We start from the raw sequence: 15572 nt of genomic DNA on the forward strand, positions 1-15572 counted from the left end.
CCAGGTCCTGCCCAATTCTAGAGGACGGTAGCTCAGCATGGACGTTAAAGTCCCCCAGAATTAATAGGCTGGAGAACTGTAGCATCCAGGCCGCCACCGCCTCTAGCAGGGCAGGCAGAGCATCTGGCGGTGCATTGGGCGCGCGGTACACTAGCCAGATGGCCACGCTCTCGATTGATCGATTGATCGATGGGGTTGTATTTTGCATTGTGTGCTAAGACAGGTCCAGGTAGGGGTGGGGAGAGAGGGATAGGAGAGGGTTATGGTGCTTAATTTAGATTAGTTTTCATTCCAGGGTTGAGTAAATCTATTTGGGAGTTTGGGCTATTTTAATTTGATTAGGGATTATTAATTTAAATTGGTTGATTAAATGGTTAATAGTATATTGGGATTTGATTGTGGGTAGTTATTTGATTTGGGGGTGGTTGATTGGGCATGGTATTTTCCTTCTCTTTCCTCCCTTCTTCCTCCTTGTTAGACAGACTTTTCTCTTCCTTCCCTCCCTCTTTCTTTCCACTCTTTTTTGTTATTTGACAGGTTCACTTTACCATTTTCCATTTTCCTCCATTCCTTCCCTTCCCTCTCTTCTCTGTATTGGGCAGGTTCTTTCTTTTTCTCTCTTAGATTTTCTCCCCCCCCCCACACACACACATTTTCCTTCTCCTCCCCCCTCCCCCTTCTTTCCCACGTTTTTGTTGCTCTTCAGTGATTTTTCTCCCTTCCTCCCTCCTTCCCCGTTTGTTATATTCCCACCTCAAGTTTTACCGATAGAGGTTCCCGCCTAATTTTTATTTGTTTCTTTGGAGTGTGTCTCTTCCACACATTTGGGTTGATTTTGTTTAATTAATTCCACCTGTCCAAACCCCCTCCCCCCATGGATCAATTCTGGCCAGTTTCCCCACCTGCCAGTAACCAATTTCTGCTAGTCTCCCTTTGCTCCCCCAATCGATTCAATCAGTTCGATTCTCTACCCCCAATTAATTTCAGTCTGGTTCACCCCCCCCCCAATCAATTTTGATCAGTCCAGTTCTTCTCCCCCTGATCAGTTTCATTCAGTGTTTTTTCTTTGTGATGGTGGCGTTGGTCACAGTGCTTCTCCGTGGTGATAGCAGGGCCGGTTGTGCCGGGAGAAGGTGGAGAGCACACGGTGGCAACGATAGGTTGCGGGTCCCAGGCTGGATCTTGCAGGGCATGGTGGAGGACATGTGGCGGCGGCAGTGATGGGAGGTACTGTCATATATTAAAAATAATTAACTCCTACGCACCTGGGAAACCCTTCCAAGGCCGTCAAGACACCCCAGGGTTTCATGAAACCCTGGTTGAGAAAGCCTGAATTATCTAATTTATATGCCACCCTTCCCCAAGGACTCAGGGTGGCATACAACATTTGTAATAACATATTTAAAACATTTTCACATTAAGATTTAAAAACAAATCTTAAACATTAAAAGTTAATATTAAAAACTCATGAGCTCATCAAATGTGTTGGAATTTTGCAGAAGCTGTAAATGCCTCCAAATATAATGACAGCAATTTGCTGAACAAGAAAAGCCACAGAAGCTTTAAGGAAATGTAAATAGGTTGACAGTTTAGTGATTTTTTTTCATGGCTTGTAAATATAAATTACATTAAAGGCATTACAAATTGTCTGGAACTTTAAGGTACTCTGAAGGGAGAGAAAGAACATTTTGAAGCTAGATACATTTATTTACTCATTTATTTATTTGTATGCCACCACTCCCAGCACAGCAGGCTTGCTCATCAAACGTCAGACAACAGAATTTCGATTTATGAAAGAAACAAGTGTGGAAGACATAAAGGGGATTGGGTCCCATGGAGCTCTTAGGTGGACACAGCAAGTCCCTCATGTAAAAAAGGAAAGCCTCTCATAACAGAACAAATCGTCAGGATCCGCCCAGAGCAACTTAGCATGCAGAAATAAGAGCTTTTTCTCTTCCCCCAAGATCATAAAGTCCAAACTCATATGGTCACTGCTACCAAGTGCTCACACAAATCTTACCTCATCAACCAGTTCTTCCCTATGGGTGAGAAAAAAGTCTAAAATAGCAGACCCCCTGGTTGCCCCTTCCACTTTTAGGGAAATGACATTGTCAGTGAGACAAGTCAAGACGTTGTTGGACTTCTCATTTTTAGCAGATCTAGTCTTCCAACAGATAACTGGGTAATTGGAATCTCCCATGACCACTAGGTCCTGTCTCTCCAAGAACTTTGTAATCTGGTCTAGGAGCATCTCATCCAAGTCCTCTGCATAGCCTGGCGGTCTATAGCAGATCCCACCATAATACCATTATTATTTCCAGATCTCACACTATTTGCTCACAAGTATTTGACTCACAAGTCCAGAACGCTGCAGCCAGGGTGCTCACAGCAACACCACGGAGGCCCCACATTCAGCCCATCCTGCAGCAACTACACTGGCTTCCAGTCGAATTCCAGATCAGGCTTAAGGTTCTGGTAATCACTATTAAGGTCATCCGCAGTCTGGTTCCAGTGTACCTAAGGGATCGCCTCCCTGCCTACAGTCCCAAGAGAGCCTTATGCTCTGCTACCACCAACTGCCTAGTGATCCCTGGACCCAGGGAAGCTCATTTGACCTCAACCAGGGCCAGCGCTTTCTCCATTCTGGCCCACATCTAGTGGAATGAGCTCCCAGATAAGACCAGGGTCCTTGTGGAGCTAGAACAATTCTGTAGGGCCTGCAAAAGGAGCTCTTCTGTCAGCCATTTGGTTGAGGTTGACCAGAATTCAATCACTTCCCATTGGCCTCTGAGCCCCCCTCCCATGAGAACAACCACCAACATGTCCATCCTACAGAGCCATCAGTATATTACAGTAAAAATTGGATGTTCTCTCCAAGTTTGTTCCATTATGTTACTGTTCTCCAGTTATGACTGTTTCACTATTGTTCAATTTATCATGTTATCTGTACCATTTTTTAATCTCTTCCTGGAGTTCCATGTAAACCGCCCTGAGCCTCAGGGGAGGGCAGTATATAACTAACTAACTAGCTAGCTAGCTAACTAACTAACTAACTAACTAACTAACTAATAAATAAATATTCTTAACTTACTAGCTTCAAAGCCCATTTTAAAAAGGGAGCACCAGGTAGGAGGACCTCTGCAGATAGTGGGGCCCCTAACAGGTATGTGCGGGAGGGGGAAGTGCCTCGGGGGCTGCAAGATGTGGGGGGCGACCCTTTGCCGAGGGGCAAGAGGTGTCTGGAGGCCCCTTCCCCCCTCCCTCCCATCCAGAAGTCAGGGGTGTCCTCCCTCCTTCCTCTCGTTCCCCCCGCTCCCCCGTGCCTGGCTGGTTCACCTTCATGGAGAAGGCAAACTGCTAGGTCTTGGGCAAGGAGCATAGGGCCCAGCAGTGCAGTCGGGCGCAACTGGCGATGGTGCCCGAGATCCAAGGGCGGTCTGATGTGTGCAGGGAGAGGGCTCGACGGAGAGGCGGGACGGCAGCAGCACCTTCCTCGCTTTGGCCGAGCACTGCTTCGCCCTCACTTGAGCTGCTCTGTGCATGCCTCCGAGAAGGCAAGGCGAGGCCTAGGTGGGCAGGTGTCAGGCGAGAGGGCAGAGTCACAGGTGAGGGAGGGAGGTGCAGGAGGCAAGGGTGAGGCAGGGCTTGCAGACCCGTGGTAGTGGCTACGCCTCCTGCTGATTCCTCAGTGTCACTTTGGCCTTGCGTGGTACATGGTGCTCTTTTAGTTCTTTAGTATAATTTTGCCACCCTTTTTAAATCTCTTCTGCTTCTGTTAGGTCCCTACCATTTTGGTCCTTTATCATTTCCATCTTTGCATGAAACATTTTCTTCATAGCTCCAATTTTCTTGAAGAGATCTCTGGTCCTCCCTATTCTATTGTTTTCTTCTATTCTGATCTTCAAAAAAGGGAGGAAGGATGACCCGGGAAACTACAGACCAGTGAGTCTGACCTCTGTTGTGGGTAAGATAATGGATCAGATATTAAAGGGAGCAATCTGCAAACATCTGGAGGACAATTTGGTGATCCAAGGAAGTCAGCATGGATTTGTCTCCAACAGGTCCTGTCAGACCAACCTGGTTTCCTTTTTTGACCAAGTAACAGGTTTGCTGGATCGTGGAAATTCGGTTGATGTTGTTTACTTGGATTTTAGTAAAGCTTTTTTTTTTTTAAATAATTTTATTATTTATCTTTAAATAGGACAGGGTCCTATTAAATAAAAGAGTAAGGCCACATGGGGAGGAGTTAGGGCGGGCCCTGTCCAGGATAAAAACTCAGAGGGCCCAATCAGGAGCCGCGAAGTGGCTCCTGATTGGGCCCTCCGAGTGTCCATCCAGGGCCAAGCAGCCAATGGGGAGGCGCGCAAAGTGCCTTCCTATTGGCCCCTCACCAGGACAGACCAAAATTCCATTCACCCAGCCCAGTCTGGCTGCCAGTCTGCTCCTGACCTCCGCAGGGAGAGGAGGTCAGTAGGGCTGCCAAGGGGGGTGAGAACAGAGGCTTGGACAGGCTGCGCCAGCCCTTTTTGCCCCAAGGCTGTCCTAACTGTCATGTCCACCTGTAAATTGCCTCAGAACCCTGACAGAGCTGGCAGGAGGCTGCAGAGTGCTGCGAAGGAGCCTCTGACAGGCCCCGACTGAGGGGAGGGAGGCCTTTCCAAGAGCAACGCAGGGGAGCCTGAGGGACTTCCTTTTGAGGGGGGGGGACTTTCCCCTTCTGCCAAACAGTTGCCCGACAGGGAGGCCACAGAAAAGCCCCTTCTCACTTAAAATACTGCTCTGGCCGGGGGTTAGACACAGCCAAGCCATGTGTCTTTCTTCTTTGCAACTCTCTGCAGATTTGAGGCCACTGCACAGCGTTATTCTGCAGAGGAAGCTGGCTCTTTTGTCTCCTGTTTCATCTGCACAACAACCCTGTGCAGTAGGCCTCAAGTCTTTCAATTCAACAACAACCTGTGTGGGAAGCCTTAAATGTTTCTTCTCTACCACAACCCTGTCCAAAGTAGCCCTTTCTGCCTGGGGAGCTGATCTTTATACTCTGCAGGTGAGCTGTAATTCCAGGAGCTCTCCAGGCCACACCTGTAGGTTGGCTACCCCTGGGTTGGAAATATTCCTGGAGGTTTGGAGGTGGGACTTCAAAATCATACAATGCCTCAGAGTCCAGCCTTCAAAGGAGCCATTTTTGCCTGCAGTTGGTAGGGAGTGGTGCAGGAGTGTCCCTCCTGGGCTATGGGTTATGGCCAGCCCTTATCAGCAACTGTTTGTATTCTGGGGCGCAGACAGGCAGACCAGCATCAGTCCTGTGAGTCTGGAAAGTGCAGGAAGATCTACATAAATATTTACAGCCTGAAACTAAATAGAGAACAAGTAAATGTCTGGAGACACATCGTAACTGAAATAGTAACTGGTAAATAACCTTGGCCTGGCAAATAAAAAATCAGTATTAAAAACCTTACTAAGGTCAAGACTGATGTGCACAGACAGTCTTCCTCTTAGGGTTGCCAGCTTCCCTGTGAGGCGGGGAGTTTGCTATGGGAAGAGAAGGGGAAGACGATTGGAAAATGCTTTTGAGACACCTGAGGCCTGCTGGGTCACTGCGGCCCATTCCCAGTTCTCTCAGATCTCTCACAACCCTACATATCTCACAGGTTAACTATTGTGGAGAGACAAATGGAAAAGGTGTTTGTAAACTGCTTTGAGACTCCTTTGGGTAGTAAGCAATAGGGTACAAAAATCCGTTCTTCTAAGGAGCAACCATGAAAGAAGCATGTGGGCACATAACATTTTACCAACATTGAAAATATGGGAGACAGAAGGAACAGGGTGGACACCTGTGTACTGTGACTACCCTATGTGTATTCGGGCAGAGGGGCATTTCGGTGAATGTGGCCTAATTCACACAAGAAGGGAAATGACGCAGAACTGGGGGGAATTGGTTGCCATGTAATCTTCCCCTAAGAAGAGTCTCCAGTCTGATTTTCCCTTCACATATCTGAGGACATGGCTCTGGAAAGCTCATCTGTAACCACTATGCCACAATTCCCAAAGGTCAGTCCTCTCCCACACTCAACGAACATTCCACACCACAGGTTCTTGACACCCATATCTCTACACCCATGGCCTCATTTGCCACCATGCCACCACAACCTCCCACACAACACACATGACAACCCCATGCCCTTATAGACTGGACAACCCCTTCCTCTTCCCACTGCCAAGCTCTAGCGCCCGTTGTATTCTTGGAGACAACGGGCTTTGCCCCTAGTTACTATATAAAGCATTTACAAAAAGTAAAAGAGAAAAAGCAACCAGCTGATATGGTTTGCCATCCTCTTTTAACATACATATTCAGTTCCCATCAAATATTAATCCTAATCTAGAAGTTTTTACCATCTTTCTTAACAAAATAATTGTTAATACATATGAGAGTATAATCTGTTATAAGAGTATATTCTATTATTATCTTAGGTGATATAAAGTCAGTCCCCTTCATATATTGGCCCTGACCTAACAGTTACTGCTACTGTCTTGTTAATACATATGAAGTATAGTTTACCATCCTCTTTTAGCATACATATTAGCATACATATTCAGTTCCCATCACATATTGATCCTGATCTAGAAGTTATTACCATCTTTCTTAGCAGAGTAATTGTTGATACATATGAGAGTATAATCTATTATAAGAATATATTCTATTATTGTCTTAGGTAATATAAAGTCAGTTCCCTTCATATATTGGCCCGGACCTAAGAGTTACTGCTGCTGTCTTTCCCACAGGAAACCAAGAGAGTGCTCCACTGTTCATCACATTCTTCAGGTGGTCACAGAAAATGAAATTGTATTCTTTTCCATGTCGCCTGATGGTTCCTGCATAGAGTATTTCTGGTTGCCTTTCTGTCAGGGCCAAAGAAGTCTCTTGCTTGATTCTTGCTTGCAGTCGCCTTTAAGTAGGCTCTGTATACTTTGTCAATCCGGATCTCTTCCTCTAGTCGCACAGGAATATCTCCTGATAGCTTCCTGCGTGCTGTCGCATTTGAATAGACTCTGTTTATTTTGTTGATCCAAATCACTTCCTGGTCTAAATAGACTTCCAGGTTTTTGGTGCTTTCCTTCCTTAAATCTGTTTTCCCAAGTTCTTCCAAGGAGCTTTTGATTTTAACGTCCCTAGCTCTCTCCCCCTCCTGTTGATTAACTTCCGGACATTGAATTCTCGTTTGATGTATTGTTGGCTGAGTTGAGTTTTCATCAGCTGTTTTTTTCAAACCGTCGGTTCTGTCTAAAAGCTCTTTCTTAGTCTTTTGGATTTCCTTTTCCACCTTGTTGACTGCTTTCAGTATCTTTGAGTTCCCTTCGCATAACAAATGGAAAAGCTGTGCCTTAGTTAATTTTTCCATAGTTCTAGGCAGTCACAGATTATAAACAGAAAGTCTCGTGAAGTCTCGCCGGGAGCTCGAGCGATCCAAAATTATCAGTTTATCGATCTCCGTATCAAGTCAGCGTCCCCAACTGAACTCTCTCCAACAAATCTTTAAAGTCTCTCTTTTCTTTAAGCTCTCTCTTTGTTTGATTAATGAGAGTATTTAGCTGGGAGCCTCCCACTCAACGAAAGGATTCACTTGTAAATTGGTTGAAAAGGGGGGGAAGCGCTTGTGGGGGGAAAAAAAGGAAAAACCAGAAAACTCACAGTCTTTACTGTTGCAGACTCCGGCTCCTGTCAGTCTGGTAAAAGATGATCTGGGAAGAATGTAGGGTCAGCTGGTCGTTTCAAGCTTAGAAAGTTATTTACAACAAGGGCGCCATCATGACCTTGAGCATATGCCGCGGCGATCCGGAGAACTCAGTCTCCACGGATCTGTAGGACCCTCAGGATGCCGTTCCCGGTTCCTGGGGCGACCGGCGAGCAAGATTTGCGTATATGCTCAGGTCTGCCAGGTGCATTTGCTCCTGACCCTCAGCATGGCTTAAGAGCCCGGCACAAGCCCGGCTAGTAAGGCGCCATCTTCTGTCGAAACCTCGGATTTTAGTAAAGCTTTTGATAAGGTTCCTCATGATGTTCTGATGGATAAGTTGAAGGACTGCAATCTGGATTTTCAGATAGTTAGGTGGATAGGGAATTGGTTAGAGAACCACACTCAAAGAGTTGTTGTCAATGGTGTTTCATCAGATTGGAGGGAGGTGAGTAGCGGGGTACCTCAGGGCTCGGTGCTCGGTCCGGTACTTTTTAACATATGTATTAAAGATCTAGATGAGGGGGTGGAGGGACTATTCATCAGGTTTGCAGATGACACCAAATTGGGAGGACTGGCAAATACTCCAGAAGATAGAGACAGAGTTCAATGAGATCTGAACACAATGGAAAAATGGGCAAATGAGAACAAGATGCAATTTAATAAAGATAAGTGTAAAGTTCTGCATCTGGGTCAGAAAAATGAAAAGCATGCCTACTGGATGGGGGATACGCTTCTAGGTAACACTGTGTGTGAACGAGCCCTTGGGGTACTTGTGGATTGCAGCGGTAAAAAAAGGCAAATGCTATTTTGGGCTGTATCAACAGGGGCATCGCATCAAAACCACAAATGTCATAGTCCCATTGTATACGGCAGTGGACAGACCACACCTGGATTACTGTGTGCAGTTCTGGAGGCCTCACTTCAAGAAGAACGTGGATAAAATTGAAAGGGTACAGACGAGAGCAACAAAGATGATCTGGGGCCAAGGGACCAAGCCCTATGAAGATAGGTTGAGGGACTTGGGAATGTTCAGCCTGGAGAAAAGGAGGTTCAGAGGGGACATGATAGCCTTCTTTAAGTATTTGAAAGGTTGTCACTTGGAGGAGGGCAGGATGCTGTTTCCATTGGCTGCAGAGGAAAGGACATGCAGTAATGGGTTTAAACAAATACAAGGCTAGATATCAGGAAAAGATTTTCACTGGCAGTCTTCAAGCAAAGGTTGGATACACACTTTTCTTGGATGCTTGGGGATGCTTTGAGCTGATCCTGCGTTGAGCAGGGGGTTGGACTAGATAGCTTGTATGCCCCCTTCCAATTCTATGGTTCTGTGATTATGTGTTTTGTTTGCACTGTTCATTTAAAAAGGCATTCTTATCTCTTCTACCTATTCTCTGGAATTCTGCATTCAGTCTGGTGTATATTTCTCTTTCTCCCTTGCCTTTCACTTCCCTTCTCTTCTCAGCTATTTGTAAATCTTCCTCAGACAGCCATTTTGATTTCTTGCATTTCTTTTTCTTAGGATGGTTTTAGTTGCTACCTCTTGTACAATGTTGCGAACCTCCATCCATAGTTCTTCAGGCTGTCTATTAGATCTTAAATCTATTTGTCACCTCTACTGTATATTCATCGGGGATATGTTTTAGTTCATACCTGAGTGGCTTTTCCCTACTTCAATTTGAGCCTAAATTTTGCAACAAGCTGATGATCTGAACCACAATCAGCTCCTGGTCTTGTATAGAACTTCTCCATCTTTGGCTGCAGAGCACATAGTCAATCTGATTTCTGTGTTGATCGTCTGGTGATGTCCATGTGTAGAGTCGTCTCTTGGGTTGTTGGAAAAGAGTGTTTGCTATGACCATTGTATTCACTTGACAAAGTTTTATCAGCCTGTGCCCTGCTTCATTTTGTACTCCCAAGACCAAACTTGCCTGTTATCCCGGTTATCTTTTGGCTTCCTACTTTAGCATTCCAATCCCCCATGATGATAAGAACATCATATTTTGGCATTGCTTCTAGAAGGTGTTGCAGGGCTTCATAGAACTAGTCAACTTCATCTTCTTCAGCATCAGTGGTTGGGGCATAGACCTGGATTACTGTGATGTTGAATGGTTTGCCTTGGATTCGAACTGAGATCATTCTGTAATTTTGCGGATTGTATCCCAATACTGCTTTTCCTACTGTTTTATTTATTATGAAGGCTACTCCATTCCTTCTGTGAGATTCTTGCCCACAGTAGTATACCTAATGGTCATCTGAATTAAATTCACCCATTCCTGTCCATTTTAGTTCACTGATTCCTAAAATGTCGATGTTCAGTCTTGTCATCTCTTGTTTGACCATGTCCAACTTGCCTTGTTTCATGGATCTGACGTTCCAGGTTCCTATAGAATAAAAGTCTTTACAGCATCGGACTATCTTTTTGCCACCAGTTCCCTCCACAACTGAGCATCCTTTCGGCTTTGGCCCAGGTGCTTCATTCATTCTGGTGCTACTCGTACTAGCCGTCTGCTCATCCCCAGTAGCATATTGGACACCTTCTGACCTGAGGGGCTCATCTTCTGGCGTCATATCATCCGTCTTGGGTGGCACTGCATGGCATAGCTCATAGCTTCACTGAGCTACGCAAGCCCCCTTGCCACAACAAGGCAGCGATCCTTGAAGGGGGATAATAAATTAAGAAAACCTAATTTATAAATATGGTATGAAAGGAGTCAAATGGACCAGCATCTAGTGGAAATCTCTGTGGATGGAATATGCTGCCTTGGATGGTGGAGTCTCCTTTGTTGGAAGTTTTTAAGAGAAGATTGGAGGAAGTGTTTTTAAATTCCCTGAGAAGTTGGGGGGCTGGACTGAATGGTTCTCTAGCTCTGTGTGATTTTGGTCCTGAAAAAAATGGGGTCTGCTCATTCTATGGCACCTTAATGTTTGTGTGTATTAACTTTTGTAAGGTGGGCTTCATGATCCATCTGCCATCTATCTAACCTGTGTCAGGGCATAAATCCCCTCTGCTGTTTGTGCTGTGAAGATTAGAACAGAAATTATTCTTCAGAATTAACATGATTGCATTTTTTTTATTTTTTATGCTGGCACAGATGACGGTACTTGGTTGGGGATTTACTACTTTAAAAAAAAGTAGTAAATCCTCAACCAAATACCGTCATCATATGTGCCAGCATAAAAAATCTTTAAAAAATAATAATAATAAAATAAAAACCTGATGCGATCACTCATGAGCTGCTTGAAACCTTCCCAGACTGGTGGGCTCCTCTTCTGGCTGCTCTCTTTACTGCAATTAGCAAAACAGGCTTAATGCCTGACTCATGGACAAACAAAATCCTTGCTCCAGTATTTAAAAAGGGGGACCGCTCGCTCCCAACCGATTATAGACCCATCAGCCTTTTCTCTATTGTTGGGAAGCTATATGCCAAACTCCTGTCAAATACACTCACCTTGTGGTTGACTGAGAAAAAGATTTTAGGCCCTGAGCAGGTTGGATTCTGTCAAGGGAAATCCTCCCTTGATCATTGCACCATCCTTGCCCACCTTGTCAACAAATATAGTAAGAAAGAGGGTCCAAAGCTCTTTGCGGCTTTTCTGGACCTTAAGGGGGGCTTTGATTCTATCCCTAGTGATCTTCTCTGGGATAAGCTGTTAAAGATGGAGATAGATAAAAGGCTCCTATATCTTATAAATACCTATTTATACCTATAAATACCTTATAAATACCTATATCTTATATCTTATAAATACAAATACTTTGGCCACCTCATGAGAAGGAAGGACTCCCTGGAGAAGAGCCTAATGCTGGGAGCGATCGAGGGCAAAAGAAGAAGGGGACGACAGAGAATGAGGTGGCTGGATGGAGTCACTGAAGCAGTAGGTGCAAACTTAAATGGACTCCGAGGGAATGGTAGAGGACAGGAAGGCCTGGAGGATCATTGTCCATGGGGTCGCGATGGGTCGGACACGACTTCGCACATAACAACAACAACAATATCTTATAAGGAAACTCTATTCTTCTACCTGTTGCCAAGTCAAACTCACCCCCCTTGGGAGTCTTACTCCTAAAATACCAATCAGCAAGGGTGCATTTTGGCTCGCCTCCTATTTAACCTTTTTATGAATGACTTTGCTCCGTCCCTATCCACCAGTGCTGGCCATAGCCCAAAAATTGGTTCTCTTCACATCCCACTGCTTTTATACGCAGATGATGCAGTAGTGCTGTCCCATTCACAAATTGGCTTAAAACGCTTACTGGTTCAATTCCTGGACTTCTGTGAAGTAAGCAAACTTGCTCTGAACTGTGAGAAGTCAAAAATTGTGGGTTTTGGAAAGCCTTGGAAGCCTCTTAAATGGAATGTAAGAGGTAACAACACTGAACAAGTTAAAAGCTTCAAATACCTGGGAATATTTTTTCACCATAATGCAAATTGGGCTACACAGAGGAAACATGCAATCACATCTGCAAAAACTAGTGCCCTGGCAATTACACGTTTCTTCTACACCAGTGGAAACCAGTATGTGCCAGCAGCCCTCAAAGTATTCAATGGGAAACTAAGTGCCCAACTGTTCTATGGCATCCCTATTTGGATCAACGCTTTTAACCAAGCAGTCAAACGTCTCCAATCTGTCTTCCTTCGTAAAATCCTTGGGACCCCGAACTGTGTCTCTTACGCAGTCTTATGTCTAGAAACCAGCCAAAGACTTTTGGAAACCAGAGCATGGTTGTTAAAAATCAAGTTCAGGCTTCACATTCATTTTAGATCTGACCCCAACAGTCTAATTTCCCTTATGCTATCTGAACATGAGTCATCTACTTGGATAAGACACATTGAGGGAAAAATTAAATCTATAGGCATCTCTTTGGACTCCTTGTATCTGGTATCTGAAAAGTCTGCATTTGATTCAATTAAATGCAGACTGTTAGACATAGAACTGCAGGAACTTAGCAGTAAAACTAGAAATGTTTGCTCTCCATTGAGCTTGGGGATCCCACCAAGCTCTCATCCCCTAGCTGTGTATTTCTACCATCTAATCATCCTGCAACAGCATAGCCATAGAGCATTCATGTTAGCTAGAACTAACAATCTACCTTCTGCTGAACTATATGGGAGATTTCAACAGATCCCGCATTCAGCTAGGTTGTGCCCCTGTGGACAATGCTGTATAGAATCAATTACACACGTTTTCTTCCATTGCCCATTTTATTCCTTGATCTGAGCTAAATTTCTTAACTGATGTGTAAAAGAGAACTGCATTCGGATGAACATAAGATTCAGTTTCTTTTGACATCCCAGAACCCTGATATAACTGAACCAGTAGCAAAGTTTTTATTTCTTGCCATGAGTGATCGTGAATGTAATATGTCTTCCTCTCTAAAGCATGATCTTTGCCTTTGTTTTCTCTAGCAGTGGATCCCTTTGCACTTTCCCTCCGCATATTGTACTTTTCTATGCTATTAAAGGCTTGTTGTTGTTGTTGTTGATTTACTACCTTGCCCGCTAGCAGGCAAATCCATTTGTCAGTAAGCGAGGAGATGTGGGTGTGGGGGTGAAAACCGACCCCAAAATGAGCTTCCCTGAAATGTCCTGCCCTTGACCTGAGACCTTCCTGCTGTGCGCCAGAAGCAGGCGCCTGGGCGACCTCAGCAGTCTGCTTTGCTTGAATTCTTGGCTTCTTCCAGGGTTCCTTCTTGTTTTTACATGTGTCTTTTGGGGAAATGGGCTTAGGTGGGTCAGTTTGCTCTTTCTGTGGTTGTCCTCGTTTGTTGTTTCCCCACCTGCCTGGATCTCTTTTACAGCTGGATGTCGGGCTTCGTATACCAGCCAGCACAGCCACCTGGGGTCCGAGCTGAGGGCGCTGCAGTCCCCCGAGCACCATATAGGACCCATTTATGAAGACAGAGTCTATCAGAAGCCCCCTATGAGGAGTCTCAGCCAGAGCCAAGGGGACCCTCTTCAGCCAGCACACACAGGCACCTTCCGCACTAGCACAGGTAGGTGGAAATGACAACTGCCCTTCCTATCCCTTTTCCTCACCAGAGCAATCTCACGTGTCTATATTTCCTTGGAAAACATGACTGAGTTCATAGTGAGACAGTTGTGCCAACTACTGATTGCAGTAATTTTCTCAAAGAGTTTATGCATCTTCATTTATTTTCCCTATGGGCCTTTTGCACTTGAATTTCTCTTTTGAACAGCATGTATGATGGCTCTCTGAAGAGGTGGTTTTTTTGTGGAAGACGTGCAGGTGAAAAAAGGGCAGGGAGGTATTTTCTGATGAGGTTCGGGATAGTTTAATTTCGGGGCAAGAGAGTCTTGCCCCGACTCGCCCCGATAGGGAACATGGGTTCTTTCCCCCCTTCCTATGTGTACACACATGCTCATTCATTCACGAGTTCTCTCATGTCACTCCATGTAAAACCGTATTGTAAATGGCTGCATTTCTGTACCATTGACCTATCCTCAGCGTAACAGTGCATGATCTCACACATCTGCCATGTTGTTGTGCAAGTCTTAGTTGTGGTGTGTCCTCTCGCCTGCAGAGTAGTTCTGTCTCTGAAGCCCTGCATACAGGAATGAAATCAGTTGTGGCAATTAAGACATGAATGAAGGAGTCTGCCCAAATAGACGGTGAAGAGGTGTGTTAGGCTGATGTTAGACATGATGGTGGTGGTGGTGTTCATGTCAGTGAGATTTTTATCTTTGCTGTACAGACGATTGTGTTGGATTTTCTTAGGTGCAAAAGAGATCATTTGAATTACCACAAAACTGGTTTCTGCTCCAGCCTTTTTTGCATATGTATATTTAGTCATAAGGTTTCTTGTCTTTAACATTTTGATGACTACTTTTCTGTTCTCTGTGGATCCAGACGTCAGTTAAGGTCATCCAAAAATGAAGAATCTTAGGATTTAATTTGACTCATAAATAGGAGCCCCTCCATTGCCTGACAGCGAAAAGACATTACCAAGGACCCCGCCTCAGTCCGGTTTTCCAAAAAGAGTAGGCTGACTGGACAGGAGCCACGCCAGTAGCCGTGATGAGCAAATGTTACAGCAGAAATTGCATGGCCTCATTTAAAAGGAGTTAAGAGGAACATGGATGATTTCCTGTGTGCAGTAGTAGCCTTGATGGAATGAATATTGTGTGTGGAAACACTCAGGAGGCAGGATACCTAAGAGGTGGGGAGATGACAGTGGGGAGGAACTCAAAAGTTGAGCTGAACAATAAAAATAATGTAAAACTTGTTAATTATTTATTGTAGTGCACAATTAAAAACAGAATAGCTTTTTCTGACACACATGAGATTACACTCTGAGTACAGAACTTAATGATAGCGAAGAGTGTTGACTTTAGGGACATAACATAGGAATTGGTCTCCAAAAAGGATAAAATTTACACATTACAGATCCCACTCAACCATTCAGCTACACATTATAGAGAGTTCTATATAGGTATATTTCTATATAGAGTGTATTATCATAATCTTGACCACTGAGGAAGAACCGGAAGGGTCGAAACGCGTTTGGTCCTTGGTTCTATGTGCTGTTAGTTTGGTATAGTTTTTAAGAAGTTTTTATTCTGTTTTTAATTGCGCACTACAATAAATAATTAACAAGTTTTACATTATTTTTATTGTTCAGCTCGTTCCTGCCTAATTTTTTGTTTAGCATTGAGATGACAGTGGGGCCTGTGTTGTCCTGGATTGGGAGACTCAAAATTAGCCGATTCAGTTGCTCTCCTTTACTTGGGATAACCTGGATTCATGGCTCTGCTGCGAACATGAGGCTCTCAGAATGAGCCTGGGCCAGGGCTCCTCTCTTACCCTAATCTTCTTCAC

The 15572-nt window shown here is 44.6% G+C and overlaps 1 protein-coding gene across 13 annotated transcripts in view; it reads left to right on the forward strand.

Annotated features, from left to right (window-relative positions):
- CTNND2 (catenin delta 2) overlaps positions 1-15572 on the forward strand; it is a 671801-nt gene that overhangs the window by 282293 nt on the left and 373936 nt on the right. For all 13 annotated transcript variants that reach the window (XM_077353364.1, XM_077353370.1, XM_077353371.1 and 10 more), the window contains one exon: positions 13534-13728. In XM_077353364.1, the coding sequence (XP_077209479.1) occupies positions 13534-13728 (195 nt within the window). The remainder of the gene's footprint in view (positions 1-13533; positions 13729-15572) is intronic.

The sequence above is a fragment of the Paroedura picta genome, chromosome 9 (genome assembly GCF_049243985.1).
Source record: "Paroedura picta isolate Pp20150507F chromosome 9, Ppicta_v3.0, whole genome shotgun sequence".
Classification (NCBI taxonomy): domain Eukaryota; kingdom Metazoa; phylum Chordata; class Lepidosauria; order Squamata; family Gekkonidae; genus Paroedura; species Paroedura picta.